Genomic DNA, 19,548 nt, shown 5'->3' on the forward strand with positions numbered 1-19,548 from the left:
TCCACGAACATGCCTCGTGGGTACCAGCCTCTAATAAAATAAAATATAATATTAATGATATAATATTAATGGAGTTCAACTATAAAATTAAACTTGAAATTGTGTGACGTTCGCCGGACTATAGTCATTCATAATTCGAGCGCAACGACAGAAAGTTAGAAATGTGCCGTCGTAAAGACCGGAAGCGTCCCTGGTCACGTGACCCTGGTGACCCGGGAAGGCGGTCTATTTATGACTGCAGCTGAGCGCCAGTAGTTAGCAACAGCGTCAGCGCAGGGGCTCCTGATGGATAAGTTCGGTTTGTTCCGTCTGTGCTCTCTGCTGGCCCTGTTGGCGCCTGGCTGCCTGCTGGAAACCGGCATGCTTTTCCCCCGGGAGTCTTCCTCCAGGGAGCTGAAGGAGCTGAGCGGACTGTGGAACTTCAGGGCGGACACGTCCCCGAACAGGAAGCAGGGCTTCGACAGGGAATGGTACAAAAGCCGCTTGTCAGAGGTAAACAGCACCGAGGTCAGCTGCTGCTGCTGCTGCATCTCTTATTGCACAAACGAGTTTGACGAGTCACTTTCTAGGACAGGGGTGGGCAAACTTTTCGACTGGTGGGCCACAGTGGATTGTAAAATTTGACCGAGGAGCCAGACCAGGAGCAGAAGGATGGAGTGTTTTGGTGACCCACCGCACAGGAGAAAGAATATGTCATGGGTTATGTAGAAAACATGTGCTTCAATGTCAACTGAAAATGAACAAAAGTGTTGCAACAAAATGTCTTTGTAGCTCCACGGTATTTAGCTCTTTATTGAAATGACTCTTAAAACATTGTTCTAAAATAGATGAAATACAACTACTTTATGACTTACAAACTATTAATATCATTTCTTCAGGTTCGGCAGGCCGTATTAAAAAGCTCGATGGGCTGCATAAGATGCCCAGGGGATAGTTAGCCCACCCCTGTTTTTGGATATACCTTTGTTATGCCGCTGACCATCATATATATGTGTGGAATTTATCTTTCACATGCACTGAATAGACCACAACTTAAACTCTCTTAACTACACACAGGCAGATTCCATAAACAATGCAAATACTTGTAGGGTTGACATTTCAACCTGGCTCTGTGTCACATGATACATCATTTAGTTTGTTTTGTCTTCCTGCCAGGGCCCAGTTCATAACCTCTGACAAGTAGATTTAAACAAGTCCTCAACCTCATACATCACTGAAGGTGTATGTACAAGAGTTGCCATTCCCGTCAGTGTAAAGAACACTTAACCCATGCACGTTTATGGCCAAAGAATTGACCAAAGAAATCTTGATTAAAGCAGATCTTTTGCTCAAACTGAAAACGGGAAGCATAAAACCATGTTGATCTTCTCAGTAAAGCGCAAGATTAAGATTCTTAAGAAAGAAGAAGTAAAAGTATTTGCTCACAGCTGTAGTTATTGCACAATTATTCTGTTAACTGCAAGATCACCGCCAAATACAATCACAAATATTGTCCTTTTTTTTTCTTATTTTCCTATGTGTCTTTGTGTCGCCCCCAGACTGGCCCAGTGATGGACATGCCAGTTCCTGCCAGCTACAATGACATCACTCAGGACGCTGCACTGAGGGACTTTGTGGGCTGGGTGTGGTACGATCGCGAGGTGCAGGTTCCCAGCCGCTGGATCGCTGATGAAGGAACCCGATTGGTCCTCAGAGTGGGAAGTGCTCACTATTATTCCATAGTGGTGAGTATGATGAGGACTTTTCAGATCAGTGTTTCTTCAAAGTGGACCTGTACTGATTTGTCACACAGCCTGAATCTCCTTATGCCAGTTTTGGTGTCATGAAATAATGTCCTTACCTTTTTGGGTTGCAGTGGGTGAACGGCGTGAAAGTGGCGGAACACAACGGAGGCCACCTTCCCTTTGAGGCGGAGATTGGCAGCTTGCTCCGCAGCGATCCCAGCATGCCGTGCAGGATCACCATAGCAGTCAACAACACTCTGACTCTGGAGACGCTTCCTCCGGGAACCATCCAGCACTTCAGCGACGTCACCAAGTGAGTTTTGTGAGAGCGTCGTCTTGACGTGAAGGCTTCCGGCGAGCTCTGACCGTTTGCTTCACTGTAGCGTGTGATCGACCAACAGGTACCCCAAAGGCTTCTTTGTGCAGAACATCAACTTTGATTTCTTCAACTACGCGGGCCTCCATCGCTCTGTTCTGCTCTACACCACCCCCAAGGCCTACGTGGATGACATCACTGTGGTGACAGACTTCTCAGATAACACTGGTGAAGAAATACATGTGTAAAAACCGGTAGTCAGTTAGCGCTTAAGGTCTGGGGTTGGTCCCATAGTCTACCTGTTTTTAGAGGTCAGTTTTTCAGTTGCTGGATTCCAGTGAAATGGATATTTCGTGATTAATCGTCCCAGAAATGCTACACATTTAGCCCTCTGCTTACAGCCTGCTTGAAAAATGATCTGTTATGCGGAACCCTCCCTTGGTTTAAGTTTAGAACAACAACAAGGTACAATGTGGTCACCAACCAGGGAGAGATGGCGATGCCCTTTGTGACATCACAAAGGCCCCTTTTGCAGGATTATTTTTTAGAGCCTTTTTTAAGCGCATTTTCTAAAAAGTGGAGCCAGCAAAAAAAAGTAAAATATGCTTTTTTCACATTTCTGGGCAGTCACTGACAGGTGTCATGTTCTTATAATATAGGACCTTTAAAACTACTCTATAACTTTTTCAGTGGAAGTATTTTGGTTTGACGTGGCATTTATGAGTGTCTTTTTTTCCCTGCGGTTTCAGGTCTAGTGAAATATAAAGTCAGAGTCCAAGGTGCGTCCTCGGCCACCTTGAAGGTCATGCTGATAGACGGGGACGGCCGCTCCATGGCCTCCTCCAGCGAGCCATCTGGAGTGCTCAAAGTCATCGATGCCAAGCTGTGGTGGCCGTACCTCATGCATGAGAATCCAGGCTATTTGTATTCTCTGGAGGTAAGACGCCTCCCTGTTGTGTCCAGCTTGCTTATGCAGATCTAGTAGCAGAATAAAGGTGAGTGGCGAGGCAGAACATGTGGTTGCATCTTTTTATGTCCTGAGTATCATCATACAAAGGACTCTTTTCAGTGGTGTTCTATGTACCGTGAGAGTTTAATATTGTAACAAGTCTGGTATTATTATGAGATTTTAGGCAATGAGTTATAGATAATAAGATATAGTGACCATGAAAAATAGATGCAAGAAATTCTCCTTAATTTTCAATGTCTGAATATCAAGGTCCATTTGATGGCAGCCACTGGGGGGTCAATGTACGAGGATGTCTACGCTCTCCCAGTCGGCATCCGCACAGTCAATGTGACTAGCACGCAGTTTCTCATCAACAACAAGCCTTTCTACTTCCATGGAGTCAACAAACATGAGGACTCAGACGTGAGTACCACTAGAGGGAGGCAAAAACATTTCCACAAGAACACAAAGTGACTCAAAAGCCGCCAGTCATTCAGATGGGTTTGATTCTCGAGATTTGATGGAGCCATGAAATCCACCTGGCAGCTCATCCATCTGGTTCCTCTCCTAATGTGCTGCAGATTCGGGGGAAAGGGTTTGATTGGCCTCTGGTTGTCAAGGACTTCAACTTGCTCAAGTGGTTGGGCGCCAACTCCTTCCGCACCAGCCACTACCCCTACGCCGAGGAGATCCTGCAGATGTGTGACCGCCACGGCATCGTGGTGATCGATGAGTGCCCAGGAGTCGGCATCAAAGACATGTAGGTGTCACCGCTCCACACCGCTGTGAGCTTTTGACATGTTTGAAGACTTTTGCTAGTCAACATCATTCATCGCGGAGAAAAACACAGAGAATAAAGAATGCAGAGGTTGTCCATAGGATGCAATCATTTGCAAATACTCTTTGCAAGTGCAATAACAGAATATAGAAGCTAAAGAGAACTGTCTGACATATTTCAATCTGAAGGTCAGCAAAATGAACCCCAAAATTGACTTGATGTCAGTAAATAAAATGAACCCAAAATAAAGTAAATGGATTTCCACTCTAAAAGCAGAACCAGTTCTAACATTTGAAGTTGCCAAGTGGAATTTGGATCGAGTACAGCAACCACAAACAAGTCGTTAGCCTTCTGTGTTTTGCTGAATTTGTGTGTCAGCCATCCGCTGACGTCACCAACATCAAGTCCAAAGACTGTCTGTCTGAATTTCACTGTTACCTCCGTGCAGCACTTGCTAAGAAATGTGTGCGTGCTGGGAGAACAAACTTGGACGATGAAAGTGGTGGATGTTGTTTTACTCCACAGACGGAGTTTTAGAAATGCCTCTCTGAACCATCACTTGGAAGTCATGGACGAGCTTGTGCGACGGGACAAGAACCACCCCTCTGTGGTCATGTGGTCAGTGGCCAACGAGCCGGCCTCTGAGATGCCCCCTGCTGGACAATACTTCAAGTAAGTTCTGGGGAAAGCGGCTGGCGACTCATCGACCCCTCATCGACCGTTCTGCCTTCCTCCCGTTGATCACATTCAAAGCAGAGATTTGAATGCGATTTTCTTTTTTTTTTAATAGATCTTGGTGCTTTCTGTTAGTTAGTGCATCAAGCAGCATTACACGTTACAGTGTACCAAAGTGTTCAACTGAACTCCTGCCAAAGCCAGTTGGGAGTAAACGAAACCTCTTTTCTTTAGTTTCTGCTCTACTTTTAACGTGAAAATAGCATCCTGTTGCAACTAAACTGCTGCTGACTGCAGCGCCCAGTCCAACCTCCGTCAAGGCAGCAGGGCTTTGTTGCCGCCTGAGTTTATCCTGCTACTTCTTCTTGTTCTTTCATGGTTTATAAGGAATCACGGCACAATGCAGTCTCTTCCTGGTTTCGTTACTACGCTTAAGGAAGCCGACTGCTTTAAGACTTATGAAGACTGACTGAGAGAAAGTTGGCAAGACACTGATAGAGTTGGCAACATTTCAGTTGCGTTCGTAGGTTTGTATAACACAGGCGGCAAGAAGGAACTCTTCCTGCTTTACGTGTCTGAATACGTTGGGAGAGTAGAAGGCCCCGCTGCTCTGAATGGAATGCAACAGCGAAAATCAGGAAGCAGGTCACATCTGATAAGTCAGAGGTTTTCCACCTGATCAAGCTGCGTGGTGTTGCGAAAGGTCTGTTGTGTCCATTTTGCACGCAAGTTGAGGCAAGAAGCCTTTGCACAAATGTATGTTTGTCTCTGCAGGACGCTGATAGAACACACCAAAGCCCTGGACCCGACCCGGCCCGTGACCTACATCACAGATAGTAACTATGCCAAGGACAAGGGGGTGGGTGCCTGCAGGACTCACTTTACTGTTGACACTCTCTTTCTGTTCCATTTTTATAGTCGGGTTTATCACTTGATAGGCTGGCGGTTATTCTTTTGTAGTAATTCATGGGTTCCAGCATTTTTTGCAGCAGAGGCCGAAAAAAGCTTTACTTGAAAAAATATTCACCTCATGCAAATCTTGTTTTGTTGTTCATGTGAGTGAAAAATGCCTCAGCTTCAGCAGAACGTAAGGGAGTTGGTTTTGCATCATCTCGGGATTGATGTTCTTTATTGATCTCACTTTCAGTTCATGTAGTAGCTACAATTTTTTTTGCATGCCTGTGCATTGTTTATTGGTCTCCTGTCAATTGTTTGCCGCCACACATGAACAACGTTGTAGGTCATAAAAAAAAATGTTTTTCTTTGAAAAACTCACTTGAAGGTGTGAAGGTTTTTAAAACCCTCTTTACTGTCTGATCTTGCAGACCTGCAGAAGCAGAGCATCCGCAATGTGCTGTTTCATTACAGCTCAGACTTGTCGTGGCTTCGTTTTGACCTGAGGTTTAAACAGCGACTCAACCGTCTTAAAACCATTCTTTAAATTCCAGCCTTGTGCTGATCCACTATCAGAGGAAGTTGTTCATACAGCCGTCCTGTGATAAGTATCTCCCAGTAAGTTGAGGGACTGATTAGTTTTCTGTCACTCTTTCATAGAAAACTCAAACTGGTTCAGTAAAGTGGCTCCGACCTCCGTCCTTCATAACTGTGCGATTAAAAACACCACTTGTGTGGTCTGTTATCTTATCCACAGGCTCCGTACGTGGATGTCATCTGTGTGAACAGTTACCTCTCCTGGTACCACGACTCGGGCCACCTGGAGGTCATCCCCATCCAGCTCAACACGCAGTTTGAGAACTGGTACAACACGTACAAGAAACCCATCATCCAGAGCGAGTACGGCGCCGACGCCGTGGCCGGACTTCACACCGTAAGGACTCCCAGAGATCCAATGACATTTACGGATGAGCTCCAGTTCCAACACCACCAATGCACATGGAGTCATGATTGTGGTTTTGCTCTCGCCAGGATCCACCTGTGATGTTCTCCGAGGAGTACCAGAACATCGTGCTGAGGAGCTACCACGACGTCTTGGACCAGAAGAGGAAGCAGTACGTCATTGGCGAACTCATCTGGAACTTTGCCGACTTCATGACCGTGCAAGGTAATGAAGTCGCCATTTGTATAAGAACAAAGAATGCACAACTGCAGTTGTTGCTGCCTTGTTTCCCTGCTTCTCTGCACCAAGCCATGTGCACAGTTTAGGGCCTCGTCGGCCATTTTTGGAAAAATGTAAATTTTGCAGTGTCTCTGTCTAACTCTTTCCGTCAGGCACAATTAGTTTTAAATAATTGCTCCATTGTAAAACAATAATATGTGCAGTCATTGCAATAGTTTGTGTCACTATTTTATCTTTGTGTGTCTCCTCTGCTGGCTGTACTTGTACTTAAGCAAAGCAAGAACTCAGTGATGAACCTCGTTACTGCTTTTATCATTACACCGACCATCACACAGGATGTTCCATGGATTTTTGCCACGTATCCATTTTTATTTTCCGTACTCAATCTCTTTTTGATTCTCTGTCCTACTACAATACACAGAGAGCTAAGATACACTGGAGAATGAAAGCCTTGTTTGCATGACCAAACTTGGCCAGTAGACTTGATTCTGATTTGCTTATCTGAAGGAAAACATTTTTTTTCAGGCAGTGCTTAAGGTGCAAAAAAATTGCAAGTGAGTTGTTAACAGCACAAGTCTTGTGCAATAGTCCATCCGTGACATTACCCTGTTGGTGAAAGGTCCAAATGAAACAGCATCCACACTGCTGCTGTCATAGTGTATGCTAGCTCACCACAGAGTCCTGCTCATGTCCTGCTATGTCTGTTTTCTCTGCCCCTCGGAGGATTTCAACTGGTTTCACTGCTAAATTCCATTGGCACACTTTAAACTTAAAAAAATGAAGAAATGCGACGGCAATACGCCGGTATATATAACACCTCTGTGCAACCTTCCTGACGAGCTTCTTTTTTTTAAATCCCACCTGCGTCTGCAGGCATCACACGTGTGTATGGGAACAAGAAGGGAGTTTTCACCAGGCAGAGACAACCCAAAGCAGCGGCGTTCATCCTCAAGGAGAGGTACTGGAGGCTGGCTAATCAAACAGGCCGGCTGCCTCCTTGGACCAAGTACCCATGCTCGCTGTGAGCTCAGCCACCCCTCTTTACTCATGGAAACAGTAGGTGTACGTCAGTCTGTTTTCCTTGAGTCGAGTCGCGCGCAGGTCTGCAATGCAGTTCCTCACCTCCTCGGAATGTACAAGCAACCTTTTGACGCTGCTAAATAGATTTAAGCCTCCAGTGCTTCTGTGCTTTAGTCACAATGGAGTAGAGCAACTGAGACGTTACCAGGCCTCGGTTTGTCGTCGTAAAAAAAAAAAAATATTCCTTCTTCAGATATGAGCTTCATAACATTCCTCCAGTCAGCTGATATTCAACACCTACAGTAAGAACACAACACATGACACCGAGAAGAAAGGAAGTAAATACACTATATCCACTGTTTTAATTTGGCTTTGCGTCACAAGATGTGAAGTGTTTAAAGCCATAAAAAAACAAACACGGATGATCTTAGCGCATAGAGCAGCTGAACAGAATGCACTGGATGTGAATTATACAAATTTAATTAGCTGTATTTTTTTTTTATTTTGATTTTGTATGTAAACATTCTGTTTTTAATCTGAAAACCAATCAAAGCTTATCTGTGCAATTGTGAAAATCACATTATTTTACGGATCTGTATGAGAATTATTTTTTCTTAGTGATGTTTCCCAGAATTGCAAATTAAACATTTTCCAAAAAACGGATGTCATGACAAATGTCAAGTAGCTGGGATGAAATTATGGGTCAACTTCAATGAAACCCTACAATATCAGTGATTTGTGCTGTCATAAACACAAATCATTTTGATGATGCAGTCAGATGCAGTCCAGCCACTGTTAGCTGCTTCAGGGATTAAGACATTATTACGAAGCTAAGCAGAAGCCACCAGCCACCAAATAACAGATAGAATTACAGATAAATGTAGTAATAAAACTCAAAGGACAAATGGAAATGAAAACAACAGTTTTAAGGGACAGTTCAGTTCACCCAAAATGACATTGAACCAGTAATGCAGCCAAGAGTTTTGTTTGTTTTTTTTCAATGTTTCAATGTTTATCTTTAAATTGTTTACCTGTGTCAAATATCCTGACCATATTTTTAGACAAAATCTATTTTTTTTAAATAAAATACAGAATGTAATCATTTCATTTGGAAAGCTAGATTAGTGTGAGGATGGAATACACATCAGGAGTGAACTAATGACATTTTGAAGCGATCCTTGCGTCTTGTGCTATTATTCAAATTAATGTGAGTTTGAAAATGAACTCCTGGAACATCATCTGGGCAAAGGGTTGCTGTGGTTTAGTGAAAATGTACACCTGTATGCATTTGAATACATTGTCTCTTCATCTTTACGGTGGTGCAGCGTACAATCAATTTACAGCTGTTGGGCCGCAGAGGTTGAAACACAATAATAAAAAATAAAAACAGTTTGAGTATTGCACAGAGTGCAGACTGTGGATTTTGTCTTCTCTCACACCCAGCGTGCAGCGGGGGATGGAATAACTTGGCAGTTTAAATATCGGCGCTGCCCCTTGACAAATTTCTTTTTTTTTTTAAATCAGACAATCCTTTAATGTCAAACAAACTCTTAGTTCCCCTCTCTCATTCCACAACATTTGATTGTATTTTGAAGACTGATGTGACGGACAGTTTCTGAGGGAATGTTTTAATGGTAGATCATTTCCACATGACAATGACACAATTAAAAATGTTCTCATGTCAACCTTTTTTTCCCCACAAATTTCCCTTAACGTAAGATGGATCGAAACAGATTATTGATTTGCACCCTCCAGCCGTCCGCCTAACACTTTTTCCATGTAAGAAAATACAGCATTTCAAAACATATTTGGCAACACAGAAGCAAACCCAGTAAGTTTCCCTCCACAGACAGATGTAGTAACATGTTATGCCGACACGTGGATTCCTAACGCTCCAACCCCTCGGATGTTTTTATTCTTTTCACTAAAATAACCCAGAATGTTAACAGTCTATATAGCTAAAGGGCATAAATAATGAAAAAATAACAATACAATCATTTAGTTTCAACAGAGTGTTTTTCTTACTAATGCAAGATGTCCTAGCTAGACAAAAACAAAGATGAAAATTATAAGGTGGAGATCAGGGAAGGGGGAAGAATGGGCAAACAGCAATTGATTACACAGGGTCTTTTCCTAGTCTTCAGTTCACAACAATAATTGGATACCTAATTTTAGGGAATTCCCATTTTAAAATCTTACATGTTAAGGAATGCGAGCAGAAATGCCTGTAACACTTGCCATTGTTTTGCTTTTAGAAGGCTTTCACTTTAGCTTGTCTTTGGCTCTGGGCCTCGTGGTCAAACAGAAGGCACTTTTCTTGGCATTGATGATGAAACAAATAGGCAGTTATACGGCAGGGCCGAAATAATAAATAGTAATATGAGGAAAATGCAGTGTTGCTTGGCTGATCTTTTCTTTTTCTCTTAGAAAATTGCAGAAAAACATGGTTCACTTTTAACCAGCCAAATAGCGCTAACCTTTGCTGAAATGCCAAACAACCTCCACAAATGTTTAAATTAAGTGCTAAGAAATAGTGTCATTGGCTAAACTGGAATAGTGAACATAGCAACAGGTGACCTGTTGAGCACGGCAGTCCTGTGATTGACATCAGCAGGACTTGCTGTAACAAAAACTACCACTATTTTTGATTTTTTTTTTTGTTTTTTTACTTTTCCACATAGAAAAAAAACATGTGCAAGTGAATGTACAGAACACTTTCTCTCTTATGTAAGTGCACAGGCTTTCCCAGATAAAGTGGATGTTAACAGGAGCAACTCTGATTTAGATGATAAAGAAAAGTGGTGTTAGCCCAAAGAGAAAATACTGTATGAAGGAGATCATCCAGACAACAACCCCAGGCAAGCAAGTAAAGAAATCTGAGCAGGACCCAAACTTTGTTAAAGCAGGTTTCTCCAGTTTAGTGTCCATCATGTCCCTCTATCTCGAAGTGCCGAACATTTTTCAAATGACAGCATTTAGATGGTTTTGCCACTGATTCCATTTTTTTTGTGCATGAAAATCACTTTCCAAAGACTTCAAGTTGCAGAGAACTCCACAAATTTTAAGACGTACAGGGGCTTTGAGAAGCGCTGCTGCAGATGACTGCAGACGATGTCTAATAAATGTCCTTGAATTGCTAGAGAAGGACAATGAGAGAAAATAGAGGGGGGAAAAACAGGTCAACATCTCCGACAAAGACACATCGTAGGCGGGCAATGATCAAATTTTTTTAACGGTTTCCAAACTTAAATGAAACTTAGAAAGAAACAAACTTATGGGACAAATGCATAACTGTATTCTAACCTTCATGGTGACGGATTAAGTCAAGGTGCATTTTGCAGTCGTTGGATGTAGACTGCCAGGAGGAGGAGGAGGACATTTCAAATATTACACAACTATTCAGAGGGAGAGAACACAGGCAGTGATGTAGCAGCCTACACGCGTCAAGTCGTAGTGAACATGTAGCAGCCACCGACTCACAAAGATGAACGACGTGAGAAAGACTCGAAAGGGCAAACTTTCTTTTTTCATTTCAACACATCTAATTTTTTTGGTTGATTTTCCTATGTTGTCATTCATCTTTATGCAGGTCAATGGTTAGAAACGCACAGGGACAGACAAAAAAAATGTCTCAATACTCTGTGGAGAAAAACAAAACAACAGAAATGTTACATTTTCAACACTACCGATCACTGAGTTATCAGACAGGCGTGTCACTAAAAGGTGCCGTCGCAGCGATTAACTTCAACCCATTACAAAAATAAACCGTGGAACCAGTGGGGGGGGGGCAAAAGAACTGTGGAAAACTACAACTGTTCTGCATGATTGACTGGAGGACGCTTGCAGCCAATGGGAGGGCGATCCTGCCTCTGACTCGGAGCTGATCTGAGTCCCGGCGGCTGCCGAACCCACCCGACCCCCCGCGGTGTGTGACCTACACGAGCGGGCGGGGAACCCTTTGCCACCGTCAACCACGTGGAGGAAAACAGTCGGTGTAAATCTCAGAGAGCCATCAGAATACCAGGACCATCTCCCCTCGTGGCGCAAACATCCCCAACAACTCTGCAATATGGCTTAGCGCACGACTCCGCGTTCCCACACACGTCCTCAGACGTCGGCTGTAGCATTCGACACTTTACAGTTGTGTTTGCATTTGCTTACATTACATAAACTCCCTCCCCCATCCCCGTTGACATTGAGTATTTGAGGCTGGACAATGAAACCAAAAGCTGAGGGGCGTCCACGCGCACCGGCAGACGGAGAGGACAAACGCACGCGGACGCTGCGGACCTCCAGCACGCAATCACAGTGTAGCAGCCTTTCGCTACCTCAGGACAGGAGAGCATCTCAGGTGGGAGGAGGAACACCTGACCGGCATCATCCATTCATTAACTCGTGACCATAAAAATAAAATTGCGCACGTGACAGGAAAAAAAAAACCCGAGCAAAACTGGCGTCGACGTGACGTCACCCCCACCCGAGCCCAATACACTTAACAAACAAACAAAACAAAGTATTTGACCTTAACACTCCTTTTAGGCACGTAAGTCTCAATGGGTCCCACCTGAGCGGTGGGCAGGAATGCTTCTCGTGCGACATGCGGCGAGGGCGCCTGCGTTCCAAGTGAATTGTGCACGTGTGGTTTCATGATGGGGACGACAACCACTCACAACAAAGACGAGTCACACAAGTGTGAACGGCCCTGATCGGGAGCGCAGGCTCCTCCCACCGCGTCTTCAGACTCCTGCATCTCCTCCACCGCCAACTGTGTTGTTTTTTTCCTCATTGGTTTCTGTGTGGACGCCACATGACACTCAAGCCGGGAGTATTGCTCAGCAGCTATTTACACAGTTGCAAATCAAACCCCACAAATAATCGATCGGACAACTTGATTTCGACGCACAGTATCGCACATATTCCTGTTTTTTTTTTTATTACTATTATTATTATTTGTTTTAGTGGTCCACTGTAAAAAAAAAAAAAAAAAAAAAAGAAAAGAAAGAAAGAAAGAAAAGAAAAAAGAAAAAAGTTCCCACATAGTGTAAACATGACAAAAAAAAATTAGCTCTGCACCTCTTCCCCCACCCAACCTAGCTGTTATGACCTAATGAGTGTGGGGGAGGGCAGTGGAGGGGGGGTCCTTTCTGGTTTTGGGACCCGTGATTCAATTTTGAGTGCAGATGAGCTGTGCAGTAAAAGGACCTTTCTAATGGTTTCAAGTAAGCCCCATGGTTGTCCTGCTTTCTTCCTCTGCATGACCCCTTTTGTTCTAATATCAGCTTTGCTCCATTGCTTTTGTACTGCAGCTTTCCTCCAGTGATGCACTCACCCCCTGCCGCCCCCTATACATACGTGCACACACATGCACACAGCCACCCCTGGCATCAGTGAGTTCAATGTTAACCAAATGAAAAAAAGAAAAAAAAAGAAGAAGAATTAAACAAAAAGTCATCTCTCACTTGTCATATCCTTCCGTGTTTGCAACATTGAGATGTTAGGCCCAACATTTAAATTATACTTCTTCATTTTTTTTTTTATAACACACAGCAGAATAAACATTGTTTGGAAGCAAGGTCTCCTGGTGGCAAGTCAAATGTTCAGAGGTCACATTTCTTTCTCCTTTTTCATTGTTGTTTTCTCTCTCTCGGGATGTTGTTTTGTTTTTAACGTGTTTTGTTTTGTCGGGTTTTTTTGTTTTCTTCTTGCCGCCCTCGACAGCTCTTAGTCCTGCTTGGCCTGCAGCTGCTGCTTCCAGGCCTCGTTCAAGTAAACCAGTCGCTTGTAGTTGAGAACAAAGAGAATGAAGTTCAGCGCGTACGTGGTGACGCAGATGACGCAGAAGTCCTTCAGGACAAAGTAGAGGATGTAGCCCAGGTAGAGCGAGCCCACCACCGACAGGATGGATGTCGTCATGAGGATGAGGGCGGCCATTGCACTCACAGTCATTCCTGAGGCGAGAAACACAAACTGGAGCTTAGACAGAGCGACCGCTTGACGAGGGCAACCTGAAGAATCCGGTCCTCGCTCGCTCGGCTGCTCCTTTCTGCTGCCCGCCGTCCTCGTGACGGCGCTCGGACTCAAACGCTCAACGGGCCGCTCGCGTAATCGAGTTGTCACATGAGGTGCAGTCAAGAGTTTCCCAGCAGTTTGTGCCGCTTTCATGGAATTTGAAACTTTGATAAGCGCAGCGGGGAGGTAATTTAAATTCATGCATTTGACTGATTGAGTTCATTTTAAATGTGACCCTCTTCCTCCCTTAGGTCCCCTCTCTATTCCCTCTTTCATCCCCCGTCCCTGCCTCAGTCCAGCCGTGGCCAGTAAAACATCAGTATAATAAAATATAATAAAGCCACTCAACAGGTAGTTCCTGAACCAACCTGTGTGATTCACACTCTCGGGTCACAGGCTCCACCTTCCAGGAATACATCTGCCAGCCATCATAAAGACATTCAGAGCCATTTCTGCTCGTCATTATGGACGGACAGGACACGGGGAAAAGATTTAATGTGACCTTAAGATCCTAATTTTCATTTTAAAACTTTTTTTAATTAGACTTTTTTATCAGGAGCTTCACGTGCACTAACGTTTGGCCCAGCCAATTAACAGAGCAGGAGAAGAACACACACAGGGGGCGTGATACATTATTACTCTGTTATGGAACCACAAGGTATGTAGACTAGAAAACTTGTTTATCCTGAGGTCTGAAAAGCTGATAATTGCCTATAGTTATTTTAATGATGTTGCAGTCTGTACACTTCAATACTTGTTGGGTTAGTTTCATCACTCGTGGCAATACTGACAGTGTGGGACCGGTGTGGAGAACGTGTTCTATTTGAAATTTAACCAATTTTCTTTAGCATTTCTAGGACTGTAGATTTAAATAGATACTGAAGCAATTCAATCCCTGACTCATCCAAATGGAATTGATAACATAACGCAAGTCGATTTTCCAGGAAGTGTAGTGCGTCCTAGAAGCGCTGCCCTGCCACACAACTTATCAAACAGCCTTAAAAAAAAAACCCAAATCTTCATAAAGCGCTGGAACCGGGTGGACATCTTGAGCCACTGCCACAGCGCCGTGTAACTGGGCCGCTATTGTGTCAGTCAAACCAGCGCTAACTGCTGAGGCTAAAAGGACCTCTTGTTCTCTGCCAACGCCAGGTGGCCGTGCGAGCCAGGCCACTCGGCGGGGAAACACGTCGAACCAGCATGACTGACTCAGCGACACACAAGCACAGAGACACAGGGGGAGGAGAATCTGACTCCTAGTGGAACCTAAGAGAAACAAGTGTGACTGTGACGCTCACGGATCATGTAAGCAATTCAAGTTTTCAAATTGGAATTAGGCTTTGAAAACAAACACTGTGGTCGCTGTTCAGCAGCGTGAGGCCCCCGACAGTGAAAGGCCCAGTGAGGGACATTCGAGGTTGTCGCGGAATACAATGTTTCAATAAAGTCACTACAAATGATTCATTGCTGTGTTCATTTAAGTGCCATCCAGTTTTAAGACGGCAGCTGCTATGTGTAATGACAGCAGTGAAGCATGTGGAGCTGATCCTGACATCACAGCTGGTATAAGAAAAACGTGACATGTGGAAAGTAGGACATCAAAAAATTTGGCATAAACTTTGACTTTGTTTGCAATATACTTCATCACCATTCGATGCTACTAAATCTTACACACTAGGCCTTCAATATATCTAAAGTGGCCCCTTTAAGGATTGGGTAAAAATAGCAGCAACAGGAGAAGAAAAAGTAAACAGAAAAAGTGTTGAATCAGCACTGAATCACAAGACAATTGCTCAACAGACTTGTCACCTGAATAAGCAATATGTCAGCAATGAATTGACATCTTACCTAGTAAAAGCTGAAAGGCATAGAAGGCAATCCCATAGACACTGTTGGGTTGGTTCAGTGCACTGTCGTTTCCAAAAATTGAACCCAGGAGTCCGAATCCTTGGCCCCATCTGAACAAAGCCAAGCAATAGAAAACATCAGCAAAGAAGGAAGGAGAAAAAAGCTCCTCCTCACCTCAGTGAAAGCAGTATGCTGCAATCAGACTTAATACAACTTCAGTGTTTCTTTCAAGCACAATAACTTAGGAGCATTCATCATACCGCTTCTTTCTCCACTTACAGCCCCAACAAGTCTTAAGTCTGTCACATCTTAAAATAGCCTAACTATTGACAGATTGATCATTTAATTCCAATACACTCTATTTCTGACAACATGCATTTGAATGTCCTGAGAGGGGAGAAGAATGGAATGGAAAAAGAAAAAAAAAACACATCAGCATGAATATGTGAAGTAACCGCCGGTTACCGAGTGTGCGTGTTTGGAATAACATTCTCTCAACAACGTATAATCTTTTCTGAACACAACGCCCAACATCTGCAGGTAGTATACGTTCTCCAGCGCAACAACAGGCTGTTTTCCAAACAAGCACTGGGTCAATAAAAAGCATTATTCATCTTAAATGCTGTACATCTCTTTAAATAAGTATATATGTTTTTTTATGTGTGATATGAAAAGAAAAAACATCTTCAAGTGAATATCTTTTTTGGACCTTACAACTTTGACCCGGTGGGAATGTTCAAGCAATTCAACACGTTGAGTAAACATGACTTTTTGCACCAACATATCCGTCATGAGCTAACCTGCTCCTGTGAGCAGATTGAGCGTGCACAAAGGTTTTGCATTAAACCCAATAAGCCTTTTATTTTGCCTTTGCAAACTGACATAATGACGAAGGAGTGGGCCCGCTCTGTGTGGAGTTTGCATGTTCTCCTTGTGTTCTGTGTGGGTTCTCTCTAGGAGATGGAGGAATAACTGAACTTCAGTTGCAACATGCCCAGTTGTGTCTCTCGGCAGTGATGAGGAAATTATCCAAAAACTCTGTGTTACGCAGATCTCCTTGTTTGGCAACCTAATTAAGCTCTGCACTTTGTAGGAGTTTATTTGATCTTTTACACACTGCACATGCTCATGCTTTTGTTATTTTGCCACAACTTCAATGTCCAGGCAAATGCTTTAGGATGCCATCCCAGTTTCAGTCTCAACATTAAATGATAAGATGTGGCAAAATTGTAAAAACAGGTCAATGCTATGACAAGAATCTACATGTCTTTTTCCATGGAGGTCCACACCTTTGATAGCATTCTGGCAGTTCCCGATTTGATTTAGGTGACAAGGCTGTCTGTGTCAGTTGACTCACTCATCCAACAAATATGTGTGGCCTCCCAGACAGGTTGCATTCCAGGTGACTACAATTATATGTCCATGTCCTTCAGGGAACATCCTTAAGTAACAAGTACCAGCTGGGGTTGTTTTATCAATAGTTTTGTGCTCAATACAGCGGGTTTGGCAAATTCCCCAAATGATCTACCCAAATCAGTTCATTCCTGTAGAGCGTTGCTGCATACAGCTGCCATGCAACTCCGGCGGTAGCAGTGGATCTGTGGGGCAGTTTGTCCGGGCAACGTGTGTCCCTGTGTTCTGCACTGACATGTTGAATGGAGACAGCTCTGTTGCAGTCCTCTCCACTGACCTCTGCAGCAGTTCTGAGCACTGTCCTTTCAGGCAGCGACGGTGTAGGGTTTAACATTTTGGACTGAATGGTAGGTGCCTCGCTGACATTAGCACGTCGGCTAATGACAGCATTGTGACAGCAAACGGAGACTCACGCGTCAAAATTAACAAAAAGAAAAGGTTCAGGGCGTTCATCGATTAGCAAGCCATCATGCATGAGGTCAGTTTTAATTGGCAAATTGATAAGGTCTATTGAGAAACAGCATACATTCATCAGGGGGGTTTCATGAGGCAAGCTAACCTTAACTTTGGTGCTAACGCCTGATTTCATGTGTTGTATTTTGCACCGATAAAGAAAACATTCAAAGCCTGCGGACAGTCGAGTGATATTAGTTTTGATTTATTTATAAAATCAAAGTTTAACTGCTAAAATATCGCGCCGGTAGCTAACGAGCTGTTACCTATACAGCGTCAAGAACCGGGATGTGTTTGCTAACAGTTAGCTTCCTGCTACTATGCTACATGGCTAATACACATCATTTCCCCTAAGATAAAAAGTTCCGTATGTCTGACGGCTTGTTTCTACAACGGCATGGTCGCAACACAGCATCCGCCACAATCTGTGTGTTTTTTGGCATCTATTGCTCAAGACAGCCCTCAAATGGCCAACGGAGCGCAACAACTGACAGTTTGAAGCGAGCAGAGCCCTTTCCCCCAAGACTGTCACAATAGCAAGCAGCGGCTCCGTTGGGCGCTCTTTGCTGAATTCAAATTACCTTGAGCTGAACACTTTGGAACAGCTGATGGAGCTGCTGACGTCGCACATCGCCGTGTAACTCGGATCCCGGGCCTTTTCCCTCTCGACGTGGAAGGCATATAGGGAGAGCAGTATGCCGAGGAGACAGACGAGAAACCTAGCTATTCTTTCCCACCGAGGGGTGGACACTCTCAAGACGGGCGCCGCCATCACTCTCTGGCCTAGCTGGAGACACGCATACAGACGCAGCGAGTCCGCTTGCGAGACACACATGCGACGTGGTGGAGCGCGTCACACCGCGCCACACCGTCAGGGGCGGGACGCTGCTGGCCGCCAGTGGAAGCCAGGGCGAAATAAGTTAGAGACGCCGAGTTTGGCCGCGGCCGTTTCATGCAGATTCTTGTTCTTCCACTTTTATGAGAGTTGAATTGAAATAAGTGAAGCAGTAAGTAAATCAGCGCCGCACCCCTCCCCTTGTTTTTAACGTCAGCTCGCGTCGCGAAACGATACTTCCATTTCTGTCTTTTAAGCACATTAAAGTAATGAAATAATTTAATTCCAAATTCGAATTGCGTTTAAACTCCGCAGGAAATAAATAAGGAACGTTTTGAGTCTCAATTCTAATTGCTTTAAAGCAGCGGATTGAGAGCTGTGCGCTAAAACGGTCGGAAGACGAATTACATCTTTAAAAAAAAAAAAAAAAAACTGAAAAAGGGATCACAGAGAAAAATCAATTGAAGTCATTCAAAGTGAAATAGCTCTTGCAAAGTGCATTTAGAAATTTCAGAGGATTCCCATTATAAAGGAACAGGTGACCGAGCGGCGGTCACGTGATCGCGTGTATATAAACAAAGGCTGACATCATCTGTTTACTCGCTCCGAGACTCGACCCGTTAACAGCACAAGTGCAGCTTTTCCCCGTCGAAATGGCAACAGATTTGGAAAGACTGGCCTCTTTTGAGGAAGCATACTACGACCAGTACGACTACTACAACCTGCTCGAGTATCCGTGCCACGCAGGAGGCAAGGGGAAGACCAAGAGAGAGATCGAGCTCAACACCAACCGCCATTCCCCCGCAGGACACGAGAGGAAGATCGCAGAGAAATTTCACAACAGCGAGATGAAACGCAGGAGAACCAAGAGCTCGTAGTCTTGATCTCCTTCCTTCGATGGCGTACAGGTAAACAGCGGGTTGTGTGGAGTTGCATGTGTGTGTTGACACGCAGTGGAAAGACCTTTATTTCCCCCGCAGTCAGTCGGCCTTTGTGGGAAAAACATCTCAGGAAAAACACCGCCTCCCGCTTCCTATTTGCACAACCAAGAGATTCTGTAGTACCTCGTCAAGCCGTCTACTCCCTTCAGTGAAAGAGTGCAAATGTCTCATGTTTCCTGTTTTTTTTTTGTTTTTTTTTTTTAAACACTAACGTCTTTGTGCCTTTAAACTAAATCCAGCTCAAAAAAAATCCTCAGACAGCAACGTATTTCACTGAGAGACAGCAGGGACAAAATGTTCCTCTGTCATTATTTTTGTATGTGGTGCCATTTGTTTTGTTGGTATTATACTCGATTAGGCAACATTTTTTTTTTAATTGTTATTATTATTATTTATTTATTTATTTATTTTTGAGGGTCATAGCTGACAATGTTGACTGACTGTACCGAACATAGCAGAGATGCAATACAGGGGTACATTTATAATCTGTGAAGCAAATTTCAGTGATGT

At 43.9% G+C, this 19,548-nt stretch overlaps 2 protein-coding genes across 2 annotated transcripts; one reads left to right on the forward strand and one right to left on the reverse strand.

Annotated features, from left to right (window-relative positions):
* Positions 1-223: 223 nt before the first annotated feature.
* Positions 224-8,940, forward strand: gusb (glucuronidase, beta). The gene is made up of 12 exons (XM_076020148.1): positions 224-492; positions 1,539-1,724; positions 1,856-2,037; positions 2,126-2,268; positions 2,790-2,977; positions 3,260-3,412; positions 3,571-3,749; positions 4,293-4,439; positions 5,217-5,301; positions 6,094-6,270; positions 6,369-6,504; positions 7,393-8,940. Exons 1-12 carry the CDS (start codon positions 286-288, stop codon positions 7,542-7,544), a joined length of 1,935 nt encoding a protein of 644 aa, XP_075876263.1. The 5' UTR covers positions 224-285; the 3' UTR covers positions 7,545-8,940.
* Positions 8,941-13,056: 4,116 nt separating this feature from the next.
* Positions 13,057-18,097, reverse strand: vkorc1l1 (vitamin K epoxide reductase complex, subunit 1-like 1). The gene is made up of 3 exons (XM_076020152.1): positions 17,844-18,097; positions 15,397-15,506; positions 13,057-13,487 (listed from the first exon to the last, which is right to left on the reverse strand). Exons 1-3 carry the CDS (start codon positions 18,095-18,097, stop codon positions 13,261-13,263), a joined length of 591 nt encoding a protein of 196 aa, XP_075876267.1. The 3' UTR covers positions 13,057-13,260.
* Between the last annotated feature and the right edge of the window lie 1,451 nt (positions 18,098-19,548).

Source organism: Nelusetta ayraudi, unplaced genomic scaffold (assembly GCF_046127955.1).
Source record: "Nelusetta ayraudi isolate G7.1 ecotype Tasmania unplaced genomic scaffold, CSIRO-AGI_Nayr_v1 ptg000011l, whole genome shotgun sequence".
Classification (NCBI taxonomy): domain Eukaryota; kingdom Metazoa; phylum Chordata; class Actinopteri; order Tetraodontiformes; family Monacanthidae; genus Nelusetta; species Nelusetta ayraudi.